Below are 16,496 nucleotides of genomic sequence, written 5' to 3'. Positions count from 1 at the left end.
CCAAGTTGGAGCAGTTGTTTAATGAACCGTTGTTGAATGTTTATGATTCCAATGGTCATTCACTAGGAACGCGTATTATCATTTTCTTTCGAGTTGAGAGAGAGAGTTGTAAGAGATAATGTTTGTGTCGTTGGGATAGCTCGAAGCAGTACTGAAAGGTTGCAACGATACTGTTGTCCAAGACACCTGGGCTTCTTCCCAAAGGAAAAAGACACCAGGGTTCTTTCGCGGGGATGATTAGCGCAGCCAGGCCTATTGTGTAAGCTTTGCACAAGCTACGACTCTAATATCACGCCCTTGGTAAAGAAGAAAAACACCAACTGCACCCTCGTCGGCTGTTTATAAAGACATGGAAAACTTTTTTGACATCCGCTTAGCGAATCATATTATCTCCGGTGCGTGTAACAATATACATTTTATTTAGGGGATCAATGATTGCCGGTGATCTCGATTACCAAGTTGATTACTGTACATATCAAATACACGGCTATTGATCCAATACCAAATATACGGGACATTCGATAATTGTTCAAGGGGACCAGGATAAGAAGCGAAACCAACACCACCAATAACCCAATTGCTGATACAAGAATCGTCGTGGATAATTCAATAGGATAAGGAGCATTCCTTTCGGTCGTCACAAAGGTGGCACCAATGCCAACACCTAGCATAATATCTATGTTTGCGTTTTGTGTGAGGAACGAACCTTCATCCTATGATGCCATTCTCATCCATCATCACTTACTAAGCATGGGTCCACCAAAACATGCGCTCATAGCCATCATTGGATAGCCCATTTTGGCCATGGTGACGTTGGCGACAAGATCACCCAAGCTGTTACCCTATTGTATGCGTTAATAAAATCATCCTCCTCCTCCAGTACACAACCTTGCATCTCTATTTACCAATGCAAACACCGTCAAGCCCAAGATCGCATCACTGATACCCAATGCCATGCCCACCGTTTGAAGCACACTGACCACCTCATTGGCAATGACATAAATCCAAACCATGGCAATAGCAAATCCAACAAACGACATCATCCAATAGAGCCGTGGTTGACGTAGAGGCGATGTGGTGAGTTTGAAGGCGACCGTGATCAATAATCCAAATCCAGCTGCCACAGGAAGAATAATGGCTGCAGGAACAACATCATTCACAGCAAAAACGGTAGCGACAAAGATGGGCGCACATACAAGTTGAACAGCTGTCATCCACTGGTTCCATGTAGCTCGCGATTCAGCTAATTCATTCATATCCACAGGCTCATCCGGGATATCCTGCAACATCTCCAATGCATCTTCATCGAGAACCACGCCTTGGACGGCGCTTTCCTTGACAACAGGGAGGGTGATGGCAAGCAAAAAGATGACAGGTGCAGATATCAGTGAGCTGATTTTGCTGTAAATGGATTTCTCTGAAAAGTTCTCGAGCGATGGGAATAAATAAAATGTCACTTGCTGAGGATCGAGGCCGATCTTTGCAAAGTAGTGATATAGTCGTGATGGACGTGATGGGTATACAGGCGTTGTTGGACGAGAGGGTTCGTTACGTGAGCTGAGAGGAACACTTTGACTGATATCTTGATCCGATTCTCGTCGTCGATGGTGATGTCGTGTGAAACCACTTGCTCTTGCATTCGCATGTTGTAATGATCGTACCACATCTTGAAACTATGCATAACAATTGTTATTAAGGAGAAAAGTAAGCTTTTTTCTACTTACCTCTATGGCTGAAAACAAGGATGTACGAATACGCAGCTTGGGGTGTGTCGTACCACGTCGACCGGTTTGATATCCCTCCGTTTCAAATCCTTCATCATAAAGCTCCATTTCATCTTCCTGCACATCTTGACCTATTGAGGTTGTCAATCCTATATCCATCCACCAAAAGAGAAAAGAGAATATCGATTTTCTTACCGTACCAATCATTGCCACGTAGCAAGTTGTCTACTTCGGGTCCATTCTCTTCATATTCCAGTCTCGCACGTTGCACCAGATTCAGATAATTGGATCGTTTCTTCATGACATAGTTGCCACCCACCACCACCAAGACGTAGATGATATAAAATACAATGAGGATGATAGCTTCGTAGAGGTAAATCAGTCCATCGGCTACAATGGCCATGATAAGAAGAACGGCTGCTGTGAAGAAGCTGACATCACGTATAAAGCTGAATCGTTTGGTACGAAATGGTTTGATGGCGCACATGGATCTATCGCATTCTCACATTGTCAGCCTCTTGTTACATAGTGATAAGGATTGATTGCCTACTTACCCTGCCACGACGCTGACAATAAAGGCTGCAGCACCTACTAATTCACCCAATGCTAATGATCCCATATCCGAGTTCATGGCACTAACGAGGGAATCAGTATACAGGTTATAATAGTCCATGGCTATGGTGATCCTCTTACCTGAAAGTCGAGAATAGATCGGGACTTCCATTTCCAAACGCCAGGAATGTTACACCAGTCTATTCATGCAGATGAGTAATTCGAGTGCGTGTGTGTGTCGTTTGCAAGCGATTCGATAGATACCAAGCTTTCGGATAAGCGTAGAGCAAAAGCGATTGTTTGAAGGTTGGGGCCTATCGATAGGTTTATGGGTCAGCCATCCATCTTCCCATTGTGAGTCCCACCACTTTGCTAAATTACTTGCAGAAGAAATCAGATGCAGCAATGCCCACAAAGCCGAAAAGAAACAAAAGCCATGCACACTATACAAAAGTACTACGTGTTAACCTATCTCCCATGAAGAGCAATCATCATCTTTGACACATACCAGAATGATCAATATCATAGGTCTTGCTGCACCAGACGCGCAATAATACCACCGTATATAGTCGATCATTCCCGGTGTAACACCTTGGCAATGTTCAAGTACAAATGCACACTGGTCCTCGTGTAAATTAACAGCATCGCATTGAAGAAGGGTGTCGTCTATGCCAGGCTCGTCAACCGGTGCCGATCGTTTGCCCAACAAGTGTGCTGATGGAGTGGAATGCGCATTTTGCCAAGCCCAAGAAGTTGTTTTGACAATGAAGAATAAAGAGACAAGTAACACTGCCTGTCGACCCAAGGCCATGGGAAGTATGAGTAGAATGGGGGGCGAGAGAGAGAAAGAGTGAAGAGAGAGAGAGTCTTATTCGTGTGGCAAGCAAAAGACGACGATCCCCCATTTTAGTTCACCACCATCACCGCCGCCATGAACCCACCCAATCAAAATACATGAAAATCATGTTGCAGCTTTACAACCGTTACAAGCATGAATTTGATATTGCATGGCAACAATGTGGGATAGGTTTCTTTATTGGGTTGATCGATCATTACTGTGGAAGGGCCTTACGTGTGAGTGTGTGTGCGCGCAGAATGAGGTATTGTAGATGGGAAAGGTTTGAGCATGCTGTTGCTAGCACAATGACAATATCGAATAAAGGGGTGGTCAAAGAAAGAAAAGAGAGAGAGAAAGAAAGAAAGAAAAGAAAAGAAAAAAAAGGGAATTCACGAGATATTGGACAAGATGTATTTAGGTGTCTTAACAAGCACATCCATTGGGATTAGCAGGTCGGTTCAAGTCGACGCCACCACGAGCATTCAAACCTCGGTTCCGGCCACGTGTACTATCTGCAAGTTGATCCAACGGCATGCGTTTGGCTATAAAAAAGGTCAATTACCATCTCTCGCATTGATCCCTTTTTTATATATACCTATGGCGGTGAAAAGCTCGTGAACGTTCTGAGCGGTCTTGGCGGATGTCTCCATAAACAAAAGTCCAAGTTCATCAGCATATTCTTGTGCCTCCTATAATCACAAAAAGTCTCATCAGCCTGGGATGTCGTGTATGTGTTTCATAAATATATGTATGTATACCTCCGTCTTGATGGCTCGTCGACTTTCCAAATCACACTTGTTACCAGCCAAAGCAATGACAATATTGGGATCGGCTTGACGTTGAAGTTCATTCACCCATGCCTTGGCCTTTTCCAATGAAGACTACAATATCCCACACACACATACACCTGATGAGTTGACAAAGTGGGACTCTTTCTCTCTTTGACACGATGACTTACGGCTTGTGTGATATCATAGACAACGACTGCACAGTTTGCATTACGATAGTACATGGGAGCCAAACTCTGTAAAAGCCATGTGTTAGCATGATAATCTCGTGACATGAATATTTGGCGGGAATTACCTTGTAACGTTCTTGGCCCGCCGTGTCCCTAGATAACCCCCCTCCTCGTCAGCATACGATGGTGTATATATATAAAGTGGGCATCCTTACCAAATCTCGAACTTTACAGTTGTATTGTCATCCAACGAAATAGTTTGTGCCAAAAATGCAGCTAAGATACATCGTGTATGAGAAAAAGAGCCATTGATAACGCATGTATACCACTTTTTGCATACCTCCAATAGTACTTTCTCTGTATTCGTCGAAATGGTCCTTGACAAATCGCATCACCAGACTAAACGAGTGTCCATTATGAGTCGAATGAATGAATGCCCTATACAATAAGAAATACCTTGACTTGCCAACAGCAGATTCGCCTATATGAAATAAAAGAGCCAAGAGTCAGGGACTTTTTGTGTGCGTGTGTGTGTGTGTGTGTGCCAAGAAGGGAAAAAAAGAGAGAGAGATGGCGAGATGCGACCATTGTGTTTTACTTGCCTAAAAGTACGAGTTTGAACTGGTATGTCTGTGGAGCTTGTTGTGGGGATGGTCTAGTAGCCATGTTGGTCGATGAGTGTAGGAGAAAAAAGTAGGGTAGTAGAGAGTAAAGAACACAGCGTGATAGCGGATGTCTGCTGCCGCTGCTGCTGCTGTGCTGGATACAGCGCTTGTGTCACCTCAATCAACGTCATCCTATGCTACTAGCTGGTGGTGGAGGCCATTCGGAGTTGCTGTTGCCTACCACTACAACCACCATCCACCACCACCCGTTGTTGTATGTTTGTTGCAAATCCAACCACATTTTAAACAGAAAGGGAGAACACTGAGCCATACAGCACAACATGACATGATGGCAGAAATTGACTTGCATAGCATCTCCTTGTCTTTTATCCTACTACGCTCACATCCATTCACCTTGGAGGATAATAATAATAATAATAATGATCAAAAAAATGTACCATGACCTCCACCACCACCGTCAGCGTCTGTGCACGATCCTATTGCACACACATACTCTCCCTCTCTTACACGCGACATATCACGGGGGAAACAAAATCATCTGGGTCTTTATCATTTCTACTCTTTGCTTTCCAGCATATGATCTTTCACCATCAACGAGGTTGACTTGCTCCAAAAAGAGCAGGGTCCACGATCATGGTTTCTTATCTTTTAATGATGATGCATAGAGTTCCCGATTGAACGCTCGATAACACCCTGCATTTTTCTCGGGAGCTCTACAAAGCTTAATCCAATGTAAAGATCGCATGTTTTTGGGGATCGCTCGATGGCCGATAATGCGATCATGGAACAAGCAAGTTGAAAGTACAAGTAGTAGTGGTAGTAGGGAACAACACGCAAGATCTCAGCCAACAAGCAACACATACATTCGTATTTGCATGCGTTTTAATTGATTAGATATGCGTAGTCAAAATGATAATATCACGGAAGCAAAGCATGGGAGGCCGTTAGAAAGTCAACCAACAATAAAGAAAAGAGAGAGAGTACAAGTACTATAGAGAGCCCTGCGGTGTTTATGTCCGTCAACCGAATATAAAGTTTTGCTGGGCTGCATAAATCTATTATCACAGCAGCAGCTAGTCGATCAAAATCAAGGAGGTTCAATTATAGAGTATGCTTGTTTCCACATACCACATGCCCACCAACAACAATGTCCTTTCCTCTTCTTCAATATATGTATCAACAATGACTAGTGCCATAGTAGGGTATTAAAAGCCGCATTTGTGTATCCTATTATGATATTGAAACAAGGGTTGTGTGCAAAAAGGATAATGACACGGAGAACGGGAGATGGTATCAGCATGGCAAGATCATCATCAAAACCATGTGTTGGTGAAAAATGCAAATGCTGGGGCACCCAATCTTTTTCAGGGATCAGGGGAACAGAAGACAAGTCAATCTATAAACTGCATAGGAGGTTTAGAGCACATGCATGTTTGTCTATGATTCGCCTTGTAAAGAAACAACAAGGGAAAAAAAAGGGTATGCCTATTAGAAGGATTGCATCAAGTGCAAGGCTTTTACATTTTTGGAGTCCTTGTTGCGAGGCAAGTACGATGATTCAAAGGTTGGCTCATGGTTATATGAAGAATTGCATTTCACGCTTGTACCTGAATAAGGTGTAAAAAGATGCATTCTGGATGGGGTGCACAGACCGGCCCAGACGCAACATTGATAGACGCGTCATGTGGCAAAATGACATGGTGGATCACCGATGTATGTATGCTGCTGCTGCAAATAGCCCAAGTCAAACTATTTCAATATGCAAGCTACGGCGTTATTGACAGCCCATGATTGCAATGTGCCTAGCACATGTCTTTTTTTCCTTACCTCCTCCTCAACACATCATCATTGCGTGATGATGGTAATAAATAAACAACGAGTCCATTTTGATCTCTTGACATGCAAAAATATGCAATGCATGCAGCCACGTTTTCTCAATGTTGAAGGAATTGCTTATCCTGCCGAAAAGAATCTGCATTGTGGACGTATATGTAGTATCTCCCTTTTCTTCTTCATCATCATCGCTCTTGACATATAAAAAGGCAACCTATTCTCAGCCTTGTGGAAAGCATTGTTGACTTTTCGATCGATCGATCTATCTTTACTACTATGCGTTCACCTCATTTGGCTGCTTTATCTGTTATTGATGCACAAGGTAGACATGTTAGTCTTCTCAACGACATTCCTGAACCCATCCACCACCATTCATACGCAACCATCCATGTTGGAAAGCGTCGTTACCATTGCAACAACCCTGGATGCAATAAGAGCTTCACCACAAGGTAAGATCCAAATTTGGATAAAAGCTAAATGATCTCTTATCGGTATTATGCCAAGTAGTAGTCATCTTTCACGACACAAGCGTATCCACACAGGCGAGAGAAACTTCCATTGCTTGTATCCAGGTTGTCCTTCCCGGTTCTCTCGGCAAGATAACATGATGCAACATTACCGCACTCATATGGCACCAAGATCACGTCGGAAACAACATCATCCATATCCATACCCTTCATCATCTCCGGAATCCACCAGCAGCATTCACACGAGGGGAACTACCATTCACAAAATGATCATGGCCCCTGTACCTTTAAAACATGCATTTATTTGTTCGGATGCATTATATACGGTTTATCGGCCATGTAGTCCTCCTTTACCATCACCACCCTTGTCGCCACCACCACCATCACTTTATCGGAATAGCAGCCTATTTTCTGCTACACCACCACCACGTACATTAGAACCAGCCATTGAATCATCACCGCTTATCCATTCACCATTGAAGCATCATCATGACAAGCACATCCCATCATCATCATCATCAAGCTTTCCTACGACATCCAATCTAGCATTACATAGGCACGCTTTAAAAAGTTTTGGTTAGGTCGTTAAGGGATCCCCTTGTGATTTTCTGCAGCTACTACTGCATTATGGCTCGTCTTTTTTTCCTTGCATCGTTATTCCATTCAATTCATGCACACGGTGTCTTACCCGTCCAAAGCCGAATCTACCTTCATCATCCCCTTTGTTTGCATTCTCATGTTTTTTATGCCATATCTATTCCCACTCATATGCCGATGTATCTCATTTCTCGGAGTGCCATGTAATGATGAGTAATGCTTTTTATCGAGTTGATGAATGCAAAAAAAAGTAAAACAAAATGCGTCATTTTTGGGATCTAATCTGTACGTTGCTTCTTTTGAGGACGACCATGTCCGCCACCACGACCACCACCACGACCACCACGGCCACGGCCACCACCGCGGCCACCCTTGAATCCACGCTCACGCTTTTGCTGGAAGGATTTCTTCATGACTTCACGAGCTTCCACTACAACACACAATACGATATGAATAAACCCCATTCATCCCATCCCCATATCGCAAACTTACTATCAGCCAACTTGAACGTTAAGCCCTCTAACTTGCGCTCGGGTCCAAGCAACTCAAGGAATGCATCTGGGGTCATTTCCTTCAACTCAAGTACACCCGTGCCTGGTTCAGAGAGCTTTTCAACAGTGCCAACAGGTGTCTTTTTCGAGATCAATTCCTAAATGATCATAAAAATGGGATCAGAGGGCTTGGTTGGAGAAAAAAAAAGGTCATCCCTACTTACCCTAATGTCTCTAAAGCCCATATCACCCGCTCCTTCATATTGGATCATAAAGTTGTTTCTCCTCTTCTTATCATTTGAATGTTGGAAATCGACGCCTTGGAACTTTTCCTTGGCCTTCATATCAATGTAGTCTTGCCTATATGAAAAAGGGATAGATAAGTATCCACCCATCCTAGCTATGGGGGGGGGCGATTTTCAACAACCTACTTTAACATCATGGTCAATGGTTGGCCCTCGTATTCTAATTTCTTTTCGAGAACTTCCTTGACGGTATCAGGGCTATCGAATTCCACAAAGACGCTGCCCTAAGATTCTGTATAAGAGCCGTTTCCCCTCTCAATGATATGATAGGTGTGTTTTACAACCTACCTTGAACTTTTTATCGTCATCCTTTCGCATCTTGAGTGTCAATACACGACCTTGTTCCTTGAAAAAGTTGGACAATGCAGTATAACCGGATTCATCGAGCGATTCAGGAAATCCTTTCTATTCGGGACCATCTTCCATGAATATCTCTCCCATCCCTAAAACCCGCATCTTTTTGTTTCCTTACAGCATAAATGGAACGTAAATTCTGTTGACGCCAATAGTCCAACACCTTTTCATCGGGCTTGGAAGCCCCTTCATTCTCTTTGTCGGTCTCGGCCACTTCATCTTGAGCACCGGGCACTTTACGAAGCTTGGTCTTGTCCTCGTTGACTTCAAAACGACCATTGGATTGTTCAGCAGCTTGGATCAACAAGTCGATATTGCCTTGGACAAGGCCTTTGAATTGCTTGATAACGCTAAACCTTTTCAGGCTGACCCCTACACTCAAAAGTCAGCTTCCTACAACAACATGGGACGATCAAAGACAGAACTTGCAATGCTCAGGATCTTGCTCGGTCATTTCCTTGAAGAAGGCATTCTTGGCGAGATTCTCCTTGGAGTAAATGGAATCCAATTGCTCGAGGATTTGGAGTTCAATAGGCTTGTCAGACATGAAAAGAGAAACAAAGAAACAAAGAGTTGCCAACAAACGCGCCCGCACCCCGATACTTGCATTGAAGGGTAAAAAAAAAATCTTGCATTTTTGTTGTCAGTCGGTGTGTGTAACCATGGCATCAAATGCTATGTACCCTTCCAAAATGGATGTGTGTCTTTATTTGCTTAGAAACTTCAGCTACTAATTGCATCGAATAGAAGAGATCAACCTTGATGAGTGAGATGAGGAGAAAGGAGGAGGGGAACGAATGGTTCAATTTGCTTGTAATCACGACCAAGCTCTTGTGTTTTGTGTCTTACTCTTCTCTCTCGCTCTCTCTTGTTCACGCTAGTCCGTGTGTTATGTATATACATGTGAAACACACATACACACACAAAAAGCTGTTCTCTTGTTTATCGCCGTCTGGTGTTGGTGCTTGGATTACCACTACTACTAATAGTACTCCCTTTGTTAGTATCAATGTCTCTCATCCAAGTTGTCATTTTTTTTCAACTTACGTTGGTCCTGATGTATAGGCATGGCCACCACCACCGCCCATGTGAAGTACTTTGCGTCCTCTGAAGTTGCCACGTAAACGTTGCCGTTCTTCCAATGCCGCTTGACGTGCTGCAGCTTCTTCTCGTTCTTCATAATTGAGCACCAACTTTTTCAATTGCTGTTGTTCCTCGCGCTCAGCTTCTTGCTTGCTACGTGTTGTCACAGCCAATACTGAATCAGATGGCACTTCCATGGTGCGTGCTTGTTGTCGATTGCCCTTTTTGGTCAACAATGTAAATGCCATCTTGTCCTGTGGTACATCCTTTTCTTGAGCAGCAGCTGTACGGCGATCCTGAGCACCACGTAGATTCATAGGAATTGGCACATCCAATACGGCAGACTTCTTTTCAAACTTGCGTGATTCCAAACTCTCACTCATCATGCGACTAAATTCACGCTCAAATTCTTCCTCTTCTTCCTTGGAGATTTGCTGTGTCTTGCGTACAACCACATCTTCCTCAGGTTCACCCATAGCACCATTCTTCTCAGTCTATACAGGGTGATTGTGAGATATTCGTTTTACTAGATCATAGGCTCATTGGACTTACCTCATCAGCACTCTCTTCCTCATCCTCTTCCTTTTCCTCATCCACGTTCTCTTCTTCCTCTGCCTCATCACTCGTTGATTCAGACTCGCTTTCGAAACCATCTTCTTGAACCTTGCCATCCGTGCCTAAATCCACTCCTCATTAATATACACGAATCAATAAACCATTTTCCTCAATATATATACCTTGCACGGATTTGAGTTGTTCCAATAACATGCGATCCACAGCTTCATTGGCCTCTTCATATGAAGCAAGAATGTGCATTTGAGGCCGAAGCATTTCAAAGGTATCGCTCACCATAAAGTCGACATCCATGGGAGGTTTGGCCTTGGTAAAGATATACATCTACAATAGCAGCAAGTATAAGTTACCTATCACCATCATGCATTCATCAAGCTTACCTGGAAAAAGACCAAAAAGTTGTCTAATTTACGCTTCGAGCTACCGCGATCAAAGCACATGCCACAAGTGTCGAGGAGCGTGCAACACAAGCGAATGCGGAAAAAGTCATTGGGTGCATCAATAGAACAGAACCGTTCCCGAGCAGGTCGACCAAATTCTATGATCCATTGTTCAATATATATATCTCCACTTGGCGTTTGTTTCTTTTTGTTTCTTACCATGGCCAAAAGTGATGATGGTATACAAGGTGTCGAAAATCAAAGGGGAATCAATCATGCGATAATTGTAAAGTTCGCCAAGGTACTTGACTACAGCAATACGACGCTGGTTATGCTTGAAGATGTTTTGCTATACATATGGAATATAAGTATCCACATTGACAGGCTGTATTTTTTTCTTACCTCCAAACCCGCTCGAATTTCTTCAATGACACCGTCCACCACTTGGACACCAAAATCGGAATGGTATCGATGCAAACCACTGGCCAAAATGGCAAGCAAATGGATATTGCTGTACTTGACCTTCCACACCTTTTGGAAGACCTTGACCATCAACTTGAAGATACTGGCATCCTCCCAATGAAGCTTGCGCAATTGTTTGAGAATCTTGTCCAAAGATTTCTTTGTCAAATCGCCGTAAATCAACTTTCGGATATACAACTCCATAGGTGAACGCTCCTTTTCCACAATGGCGGATCGTTCAGGAGGATTGGCTTGGTAATAAGCATTCTCAATCATCAAGGCTTGGCGGTTGTCGAGATGCTGCACGTTCTTTTTTCGCATCACAACATCCAACTAATGTAGATACGATATGAGTAACATGTACTACCACCCTCAATGATCTACGAACTTACCATGTTGCTCATGCGTACACCCGTATCGGCAGACTTTAACAAGAAACGACCACACGTCTCGAGCAAATTGCAAACGATATCAATGTTTTGATTCGTAAAGTCATCCAAGGCAACCTTGAACACGTGGAAAATGGTATGTGCTGGTGTCACGCGAAACTTGGTCAACTCGCCCAAAAACCGGATATTCTATACAAGACATTAATACATTGCTCTCAAAGGATGATGCATGCATACACACCTTAACACGTGATTCAAGCAAGTCTTGTGTCTTTTTTCTTTGCAAGCCCTTGAATTCATGGTCCAGCTATCAAAAAGTCAGCATGCATTGATTCCCTATCCTTTTCGGTTCACTTACAGCTGCTAGCACCGTGTCACTGATATCAGTAAAGTAGCGGCTCAAGATGGCAATAAAGCGAGCATAGTAAGGCAAGAGATCGACACGTTGTCGTGGCACACTTAGCAACGCCTAAATGATCCATGATGAATAACCTATCTCGGTAATGTACTAGAAGGGTATCTTACCTTGACCAACCGCTTACGAGCAGCTTTAGAATTGATGTAGCAAAATTCAACAGCAGCCGCATCGATCAAATCGCGATTACCAAGAGTGGGTAGACGTGCAAGCAAAGCATCAAGTTGTGCCAATTGGGTAGGCTTAGCAGGTGCAGCATTGGTATCGTCATCTTCATCCACAGTCCTAATCCACCCTCGTCAATATATATAACCCCTTGATATTGAAAAAGAGTACTTACTTTAGGGCATTTTCCATCAACTCGGAAGGATCCACATCCGGCTCATCATTATCATCGGCTGGTGTTTGAGGGGCTGGTGGAGATGGTGCTTCCTGTTGTTCCTCATTGACCTTTTCCTCCGTTTCTGGAGCAGCTGGTGTCTCATTGTCAACTTGTTTTTGTTCAGTCTCCTCTTCCTCTTTGGATTCATCGGCCTTTTTAGGTGGATTTGATTCCAAAAAGACACCAGGAACAAGGACTTGAAGGTCCGGAAGATCCTCATAAAACTTGCGTGCATCCTCATCTTCCCAAATCCCACTTGCCAACATATCCTACATGTCACATGAATAACTCGATCATCCCCTTATGTGACAATTTTTACCTTTGCATCTGCAAATGCATGTGCTGAACCTGCACTGACAATGGATACGCGTGTGACACCTTCATCCTCTGGCAATTCAGGCATTTCCAAGTCCAAAGCATCAGCCAACCTTTTAATCAACATTAGCTTCCCAATAAGGTTCATCCATATCGATCCATTGACTCACGTTTGCGTATTGTTCAACAACTTTTCATACACCTTGGTCATCTTTTCATGATTCTGCTTGGTTTCTTCTGAAAGCTCTCCACGCGTAAACAACGTCTCACGATTGCGGCTGTCAAGGCGTTTGATATGTTTGTGCTCCTTGACAAGGTGCTTCTCCACACTGTGATAATAGTCAACAAACAATCGCTTGAGTGCAGCACGTTGTTCTGGTGTCACGTATTCACTGCCTTCAGTCGTACTGCTTCCTGCTGTCACGGGTGTTGCTGCTTCAGGCTGTTGTTGTTGTTGTTGTGATGATTCATTTTCCTCATCCTCCTCTTTTTGTTGTTGTTGAGCAGCACGCTGCTTTCTAGAAGTGATGCCGAGTACTTCTTGGCCATAATTCTTCAAAAAGGAAGCTGCCAATGGAAGGTTGACATGTTGATCCATATCCGTCAATAACTATAAAACGAGGTATCAATTACCCAATGCTAAGATACATCCATGTACAATACATACCAAGCCCTTCAAGATAGTGTACACAAAGTTTTCTTGACCACTAGGCTGTTTTTCAGATTCTTTCTTTTGGGGACGTTTGGAGGATGATGAAGATGAACCCACAAAGCCAGCGACGCCATCACCTTGAGACTCGACACCTTCCAAATTGGTGGATGCCAACGAGGATACACCATCCTGCACGTTACGGATCACACCCGCCAACCACAATTCAACAATGATGCGTAGATAGGTGCGTTGTCTTGAAATGCGAGTCGATTCTTCCTTATCACGTTGTTCCTGGGGCAAAGATGCCAAATGTTGCTTTGAAGGAGGTTGCATGGCTCTCGCAAGGTGATGTGTCAATAAGAGGGTGAATGTATCAGGAAATCGTTGATGAAGGGCGGAAACGACCTACGATAATGATGATGAGCATAGGGATGTTGGTTGGTTGCCACGACAACGACGACCTACCTCGACACATGCTGCCGCGTCTGCACTCGACTTGCACTTGAGCATACCATCCAATACACCACCTACGACCTCGGAAATATACTTTTCAAGGCTCAACTTTTTGATATCATTCAAGAGCTGCTGCGTCGAATCGGCTGCAAGGGATGCTTTGCACTTTTTGATGAAGGCTGTATTCTTTTTAATGTTGCTGTCGAGATTCTTGTACTGCGACGGATCTAGTCAACATGTCAGCGAGACCGTTTGTTGCGTTTCAAGCAAGGCATGACAATGCGTACCGCTTTTGCCTCGCTCCCATGCCAATCGATTGGCTTCTCGGAGATCCGATTTGGTAGGCATGGCTGAAAGAGATGTGTGAACAAGGTGATATATGTGTGCCCAGCTTCCGCCGGTCACTCAAGTATCTTGGTTTTGGCACAGACTTGATGCCGCCCCACATCCAGCAAGATCACATGCTGCCTTTGGATGGATAGCAACCCTATCCTTCATTATCGACCTCAATCGACCCTTACCGCACATGAGCCCCTAGATGGAGTGACATAGTAAATTCGATGGCTTTGAGTCCATGCACATACACGTTCCTTTAATAAAGGCAAGGAAGAAACCATACATTGGCTGGCATCATATAGAGAACTCCTCGAGATTTCTTTTGACAACTTTGAGCACCTTATCAACAAAGCATAGACACAACCCGTAGTCATGATTACAAATTTAATAAAGCCATAGTTCGTATGAGCATGGTCTATAGCTGCTACGTTCCTTTGTTTGTAATACAAAGAGCACATTGACGACTGTGGCAATTCAAAAGCTGCTGTATCGTATGCCTTCATAGATAATGGGTACAATTTGCTTGGATTAGCAATCAAAAAAGATTCTAGCTTCATATAGGGTCATTGTTCTACCTTTCTATGATACGCATGTATGTGATCGATATATAGGCAAAGGGACTTCCTCATTGTAAATCCCGATTTTTGGATGATGGACCAAACGCCCCGATTTCTGTATCGATCTTGAACCCATTAGTGCCTATCTTGCTACAAGCAAGACCGCTTACATACATAGATCTGTCACACCTAAAAAGTGGAGAATAAAAAATCTACGGATGACCAAAATTCCCCGGGCCACTTGGATATTTAGGGCATCTCGTGTGAATAAGGCACCACCTTCTTTGTTTCTCTCTTCTTTTCTTTGTTCACAATGGCTCTCAACAAGGTTTACAAGCTGTAAGTGTGTGTACCTCTTGTTCTTGAATGACTCGATGACTAAAAGAGTTGCTCTATGCAGCAACACCGGTGCATCGATCCCCGCTATTGGTAAGTCGGCTCTTGTTTTCGTTCATCGGCCTGTGCTTTATTATGCATAAGGTATTGATTTGGCATAATCTAGGTCTCGGCACCTGGCAGGCACCTGGTGAAGAAGTTTATGCTGCAGTCAAAACTGCAATTCAAGCTGGCTATCGCCACATTGACACTGCATTTGGCGTAAGTATGATTGTTGTTTGTTGTTTACCCCTGAAGCAACCTCTCTTGTAAGAGAGTGGGGTGTATACATTCATGTACTCATCATCATTAAAGTATGGCAATGAAGAAGATGTGGGACGTGGTATTCGTGATGCTTGTGCCGAGTTGGGATTGGATCGCAAGGACATCTTTGTCACCACCAAATTGTGGCCCACCTTTTTCCGTACCGACAGGGTTGCCGAAGGTTTCCAAATCTCATTTGATAAGCTCAACATTGGATACATTGATTTATACTTGGCTCATTGGTAAGCTGTGATGGTGATGGATGAATGGATGGAAGATTGAACAAGGACTCACGCACACATAATACTCAAGGCCTGTTGCTTTGAATCCCGAACCTGGTGTCGCCATTCCTCGTCGTGCTGATGGTACGCGCGATCTCGATAATGTCAAACCTTCTGAAACATGGGCAGCCATGGAAAAGCTACTTGATACTGGCAAAGTCAAGGCCATTGGTGTGTCCAATTATTCCATTCCCATTTTGGAAGAGCTCTTAAAGACTGCCAAGGTTGTTCCTGCTGTGAATCAGATTGAGTTGCATCGTAAGTGGATCATGATGTTAAAAGGAACCATGGGGTCACTCATATATGGGTTCTTTGTGTAGCCTACCTTCCTCAACAGAAATTGCTTGACTACTGCGCCTCCAAGGGTATCCATTGTACTGCTTACTCCCCATTGGGATCCGTTAATTCGACTTTGTTGCAGGATGAAACGATCAATAAGATTGCTGCTGCTCGTAACAAGTCTCCTGCCCAAATCATTCTCTCATGGGGTTATACCCGCTCAAGTGTGTTGCCAAAGAGTGTCAAGGCTGAAGTAAGTTGATTTCCACCCCCCCCCCCCACCACTACCCATCCCAACATACAATGACATTAATGATATCTTTAATAGCGTGTCAAGGCAAATGCTGATTTGATTGATTTGACCAAAGAAGAGATGGATCAAATCAATGATCTTCACAAGACACATGGCAAACGCTTTATCACGCCTGATTGGGGAACCAAGGTTTTTGATGAAGAATTTGAAGAATAAACATTCTTTATTGTTGTTGTAAACTAGTCATTTGTACACACGTAAAAGAGAAAAAGATAAGAAGACAAAGAGCCGATTCATGATCC

General features: G+C 43.6%; 6 protein-coding genes across 6 annotated transcripts; 2 read left to right on the top strand and 4 right to left on the bottom strand.

The window, feature by feature from the left end:
* Positions 1 to 428: 428 nt before the first annotated feature.
* On the bottom strand, positions 429 to 3,087 carry O0I10_012372 (uncharacterized protein; the record flags this gene model as incomplete). The annotated part of the gene is made up of 10 exons (XM_058492304.1): positions 429 to 676; positions 746 to 842; positions 906 to 1,673; positions 1,725 to 1,855; positions 1,920 to 2,215; positions 2,279 to 2,359; positions 2,418 to 2,476; positions 2,541 to 2,590; positions 2,662 to 2,719; positions 2,785 to 3,087. 10 exons carry the CDS (start codon positions 3,085 to 3,087, stop codon positions 429 to 431), a joined length of 2,091 nt encoding a protein of 696 aa, XP_058336942.1.
* Positions 3,088 to 3,537: 450 nt separating this feature from the next.
* O0I10_012371 (uncharacterized protein) lies at positions 3,538 to 4,738 on the bottom strand (the record flags this gene model as incomplete). The annotated part of the gene is made up of 9 exons (XM_058492303.1): positions 3,538 to 3,656; positions 3,710 to 3,803; positions 3,873 to 3,995; positions 4,073 to 4,138; positions 4,198 to 4,225; positions 4,288 to 4,348; positions 4,413 to 4,471; positions 4,529 to 4,553; positions 4,675 to 4,738. The coding sequence occupies 9 exons, from the start codon at positions 4,736 to 4,738 to the stop codon at positions 3,538 to 3,540; spliced, it is 639 nt and encodes a 212-aa protein (XP_058336941.1).
* A 2,069-nt stretch (positions 4,739 to 6,807) lies between these two features.
* O0I10_012370 (uncharacterized protein) lies at positions 6,808 to 7,579 on the top strand (the record flags this gene model as incomplete). Its single annotated transcript, XM_058492302.1, has 2 exons — positions 6,808 to 6,980; positions 7,036 to 7,579. The coding sequence occupies 2 exons, from the start codon at positions 6,808 to 6,810 to the stop codon at positions 7,577 to 7,579; spliced, it is 717 nt and encodes a 238-aa protein (XP_058336940.1).
* Positions 7,580 to 7,873: 294 nt separating this feature from the next.
* Positions 7,874 to 9,292, bottom strand: O0I10_012369 (uncharacterized protein; the record flags this gene model as incomplete). The annotated part of the gene is made up of 7 exons (XM_058492301.1): positions 7,874 to 8,025; positions 8,088 to 8,244; positions 8,311 to 8,446; positions 8,518 to 8,615; positions 8,680 to 8,796; positions 8,864 to 9,117; positions 9,175 to 9,292. 7 exons carry the CDS (start codon positions 9,290 to 9,292, stop codon positions 7,874 to 7,876), a joined length of 1,032 nt encoding a protein of 343 aa, XP_058336939.1.
* Positions 9,293 to 9,687: 395 nt separating this feature from the next.
* On the bottom strand, positions 9,688 to 14,197 carry O0I10_012368 (uncharacterized protein; the record flags this gene model as incomplete). Its single annotated transcript, XM_058492300.1, has 17 exons — positions 9,688 to 9,724; positions 9,793 to 10,322; positions 10,381 to 10,505; positions 10,566 to 10,725; positions 10,782 to 10,939; positions 11,001 to 11,130; positions 11,184 to 11,576; positions 11,636 to 11,821; positions 11,874 to 11,939; positions 11,991 to 12,101; positions 12,158 to 12,332; positions 12,388 to 12,698; positions 12,749 to 12,857; positions 12,915 to 13,354; positions 13,412 to 13,801; positions 13,862 to 14,076; positions 14,137 to 14,197. The coding sequence occupies 17 exons, from the start codon at positions 14,195 to 14,197 to the stop codon at positions 9,688 to 9,690; spliced, it is 3,597 nt and encodes a 1,198-aa protein (XP_058336938.1).
* Positions 14,198 to 15,055: 858 nt separating this feature from the next.
* O0I10_012367 (uncharacterized protein) lies at positions 15,056 to 16,410 on the top strand (the record flags this gene model as incomplete). Its single annotated transcript, XM_058492299.1, has 7 exons — positions 15,056 to 15,081; positions 15,143 to 15,171; positions 15,245 to 15,339; positions 15,433 to 15,623; positions 15,694 to 15,920; positions 15,983 to 16,194; positions 16,270 to 16,410. The coding sequence occupies 7 exons, from the start codon at positions 15,056 to 15,058 to the stop codon at positions 16,408 to 16,410; spliced, it is 921 nt and encodes a 306-aa protein (XP_058336937.1).
* Positions 16,411 to 16,496: the final 86 nt, after the last annotated feature.

Source organism: Lichtheimia ornata (assembly GCF_029851405.1).
Source record: "Lichtheimia ornata isolate CBS 291.66 chromosome Unknown scaffold00123, whole genome shotgun sequence".
Lineage (NCBI taxonomy): Eukaryota > Fungi > Mucoromycota > Mucoromycetes > Mucorales > Lichtheimiaceae > Lichtheimia > Lichtheimia ornata.
Note: the sequence above shows the minus strand (reverse complement) of the source record. Positions and strands in the feature narration are given on the sequence as shown.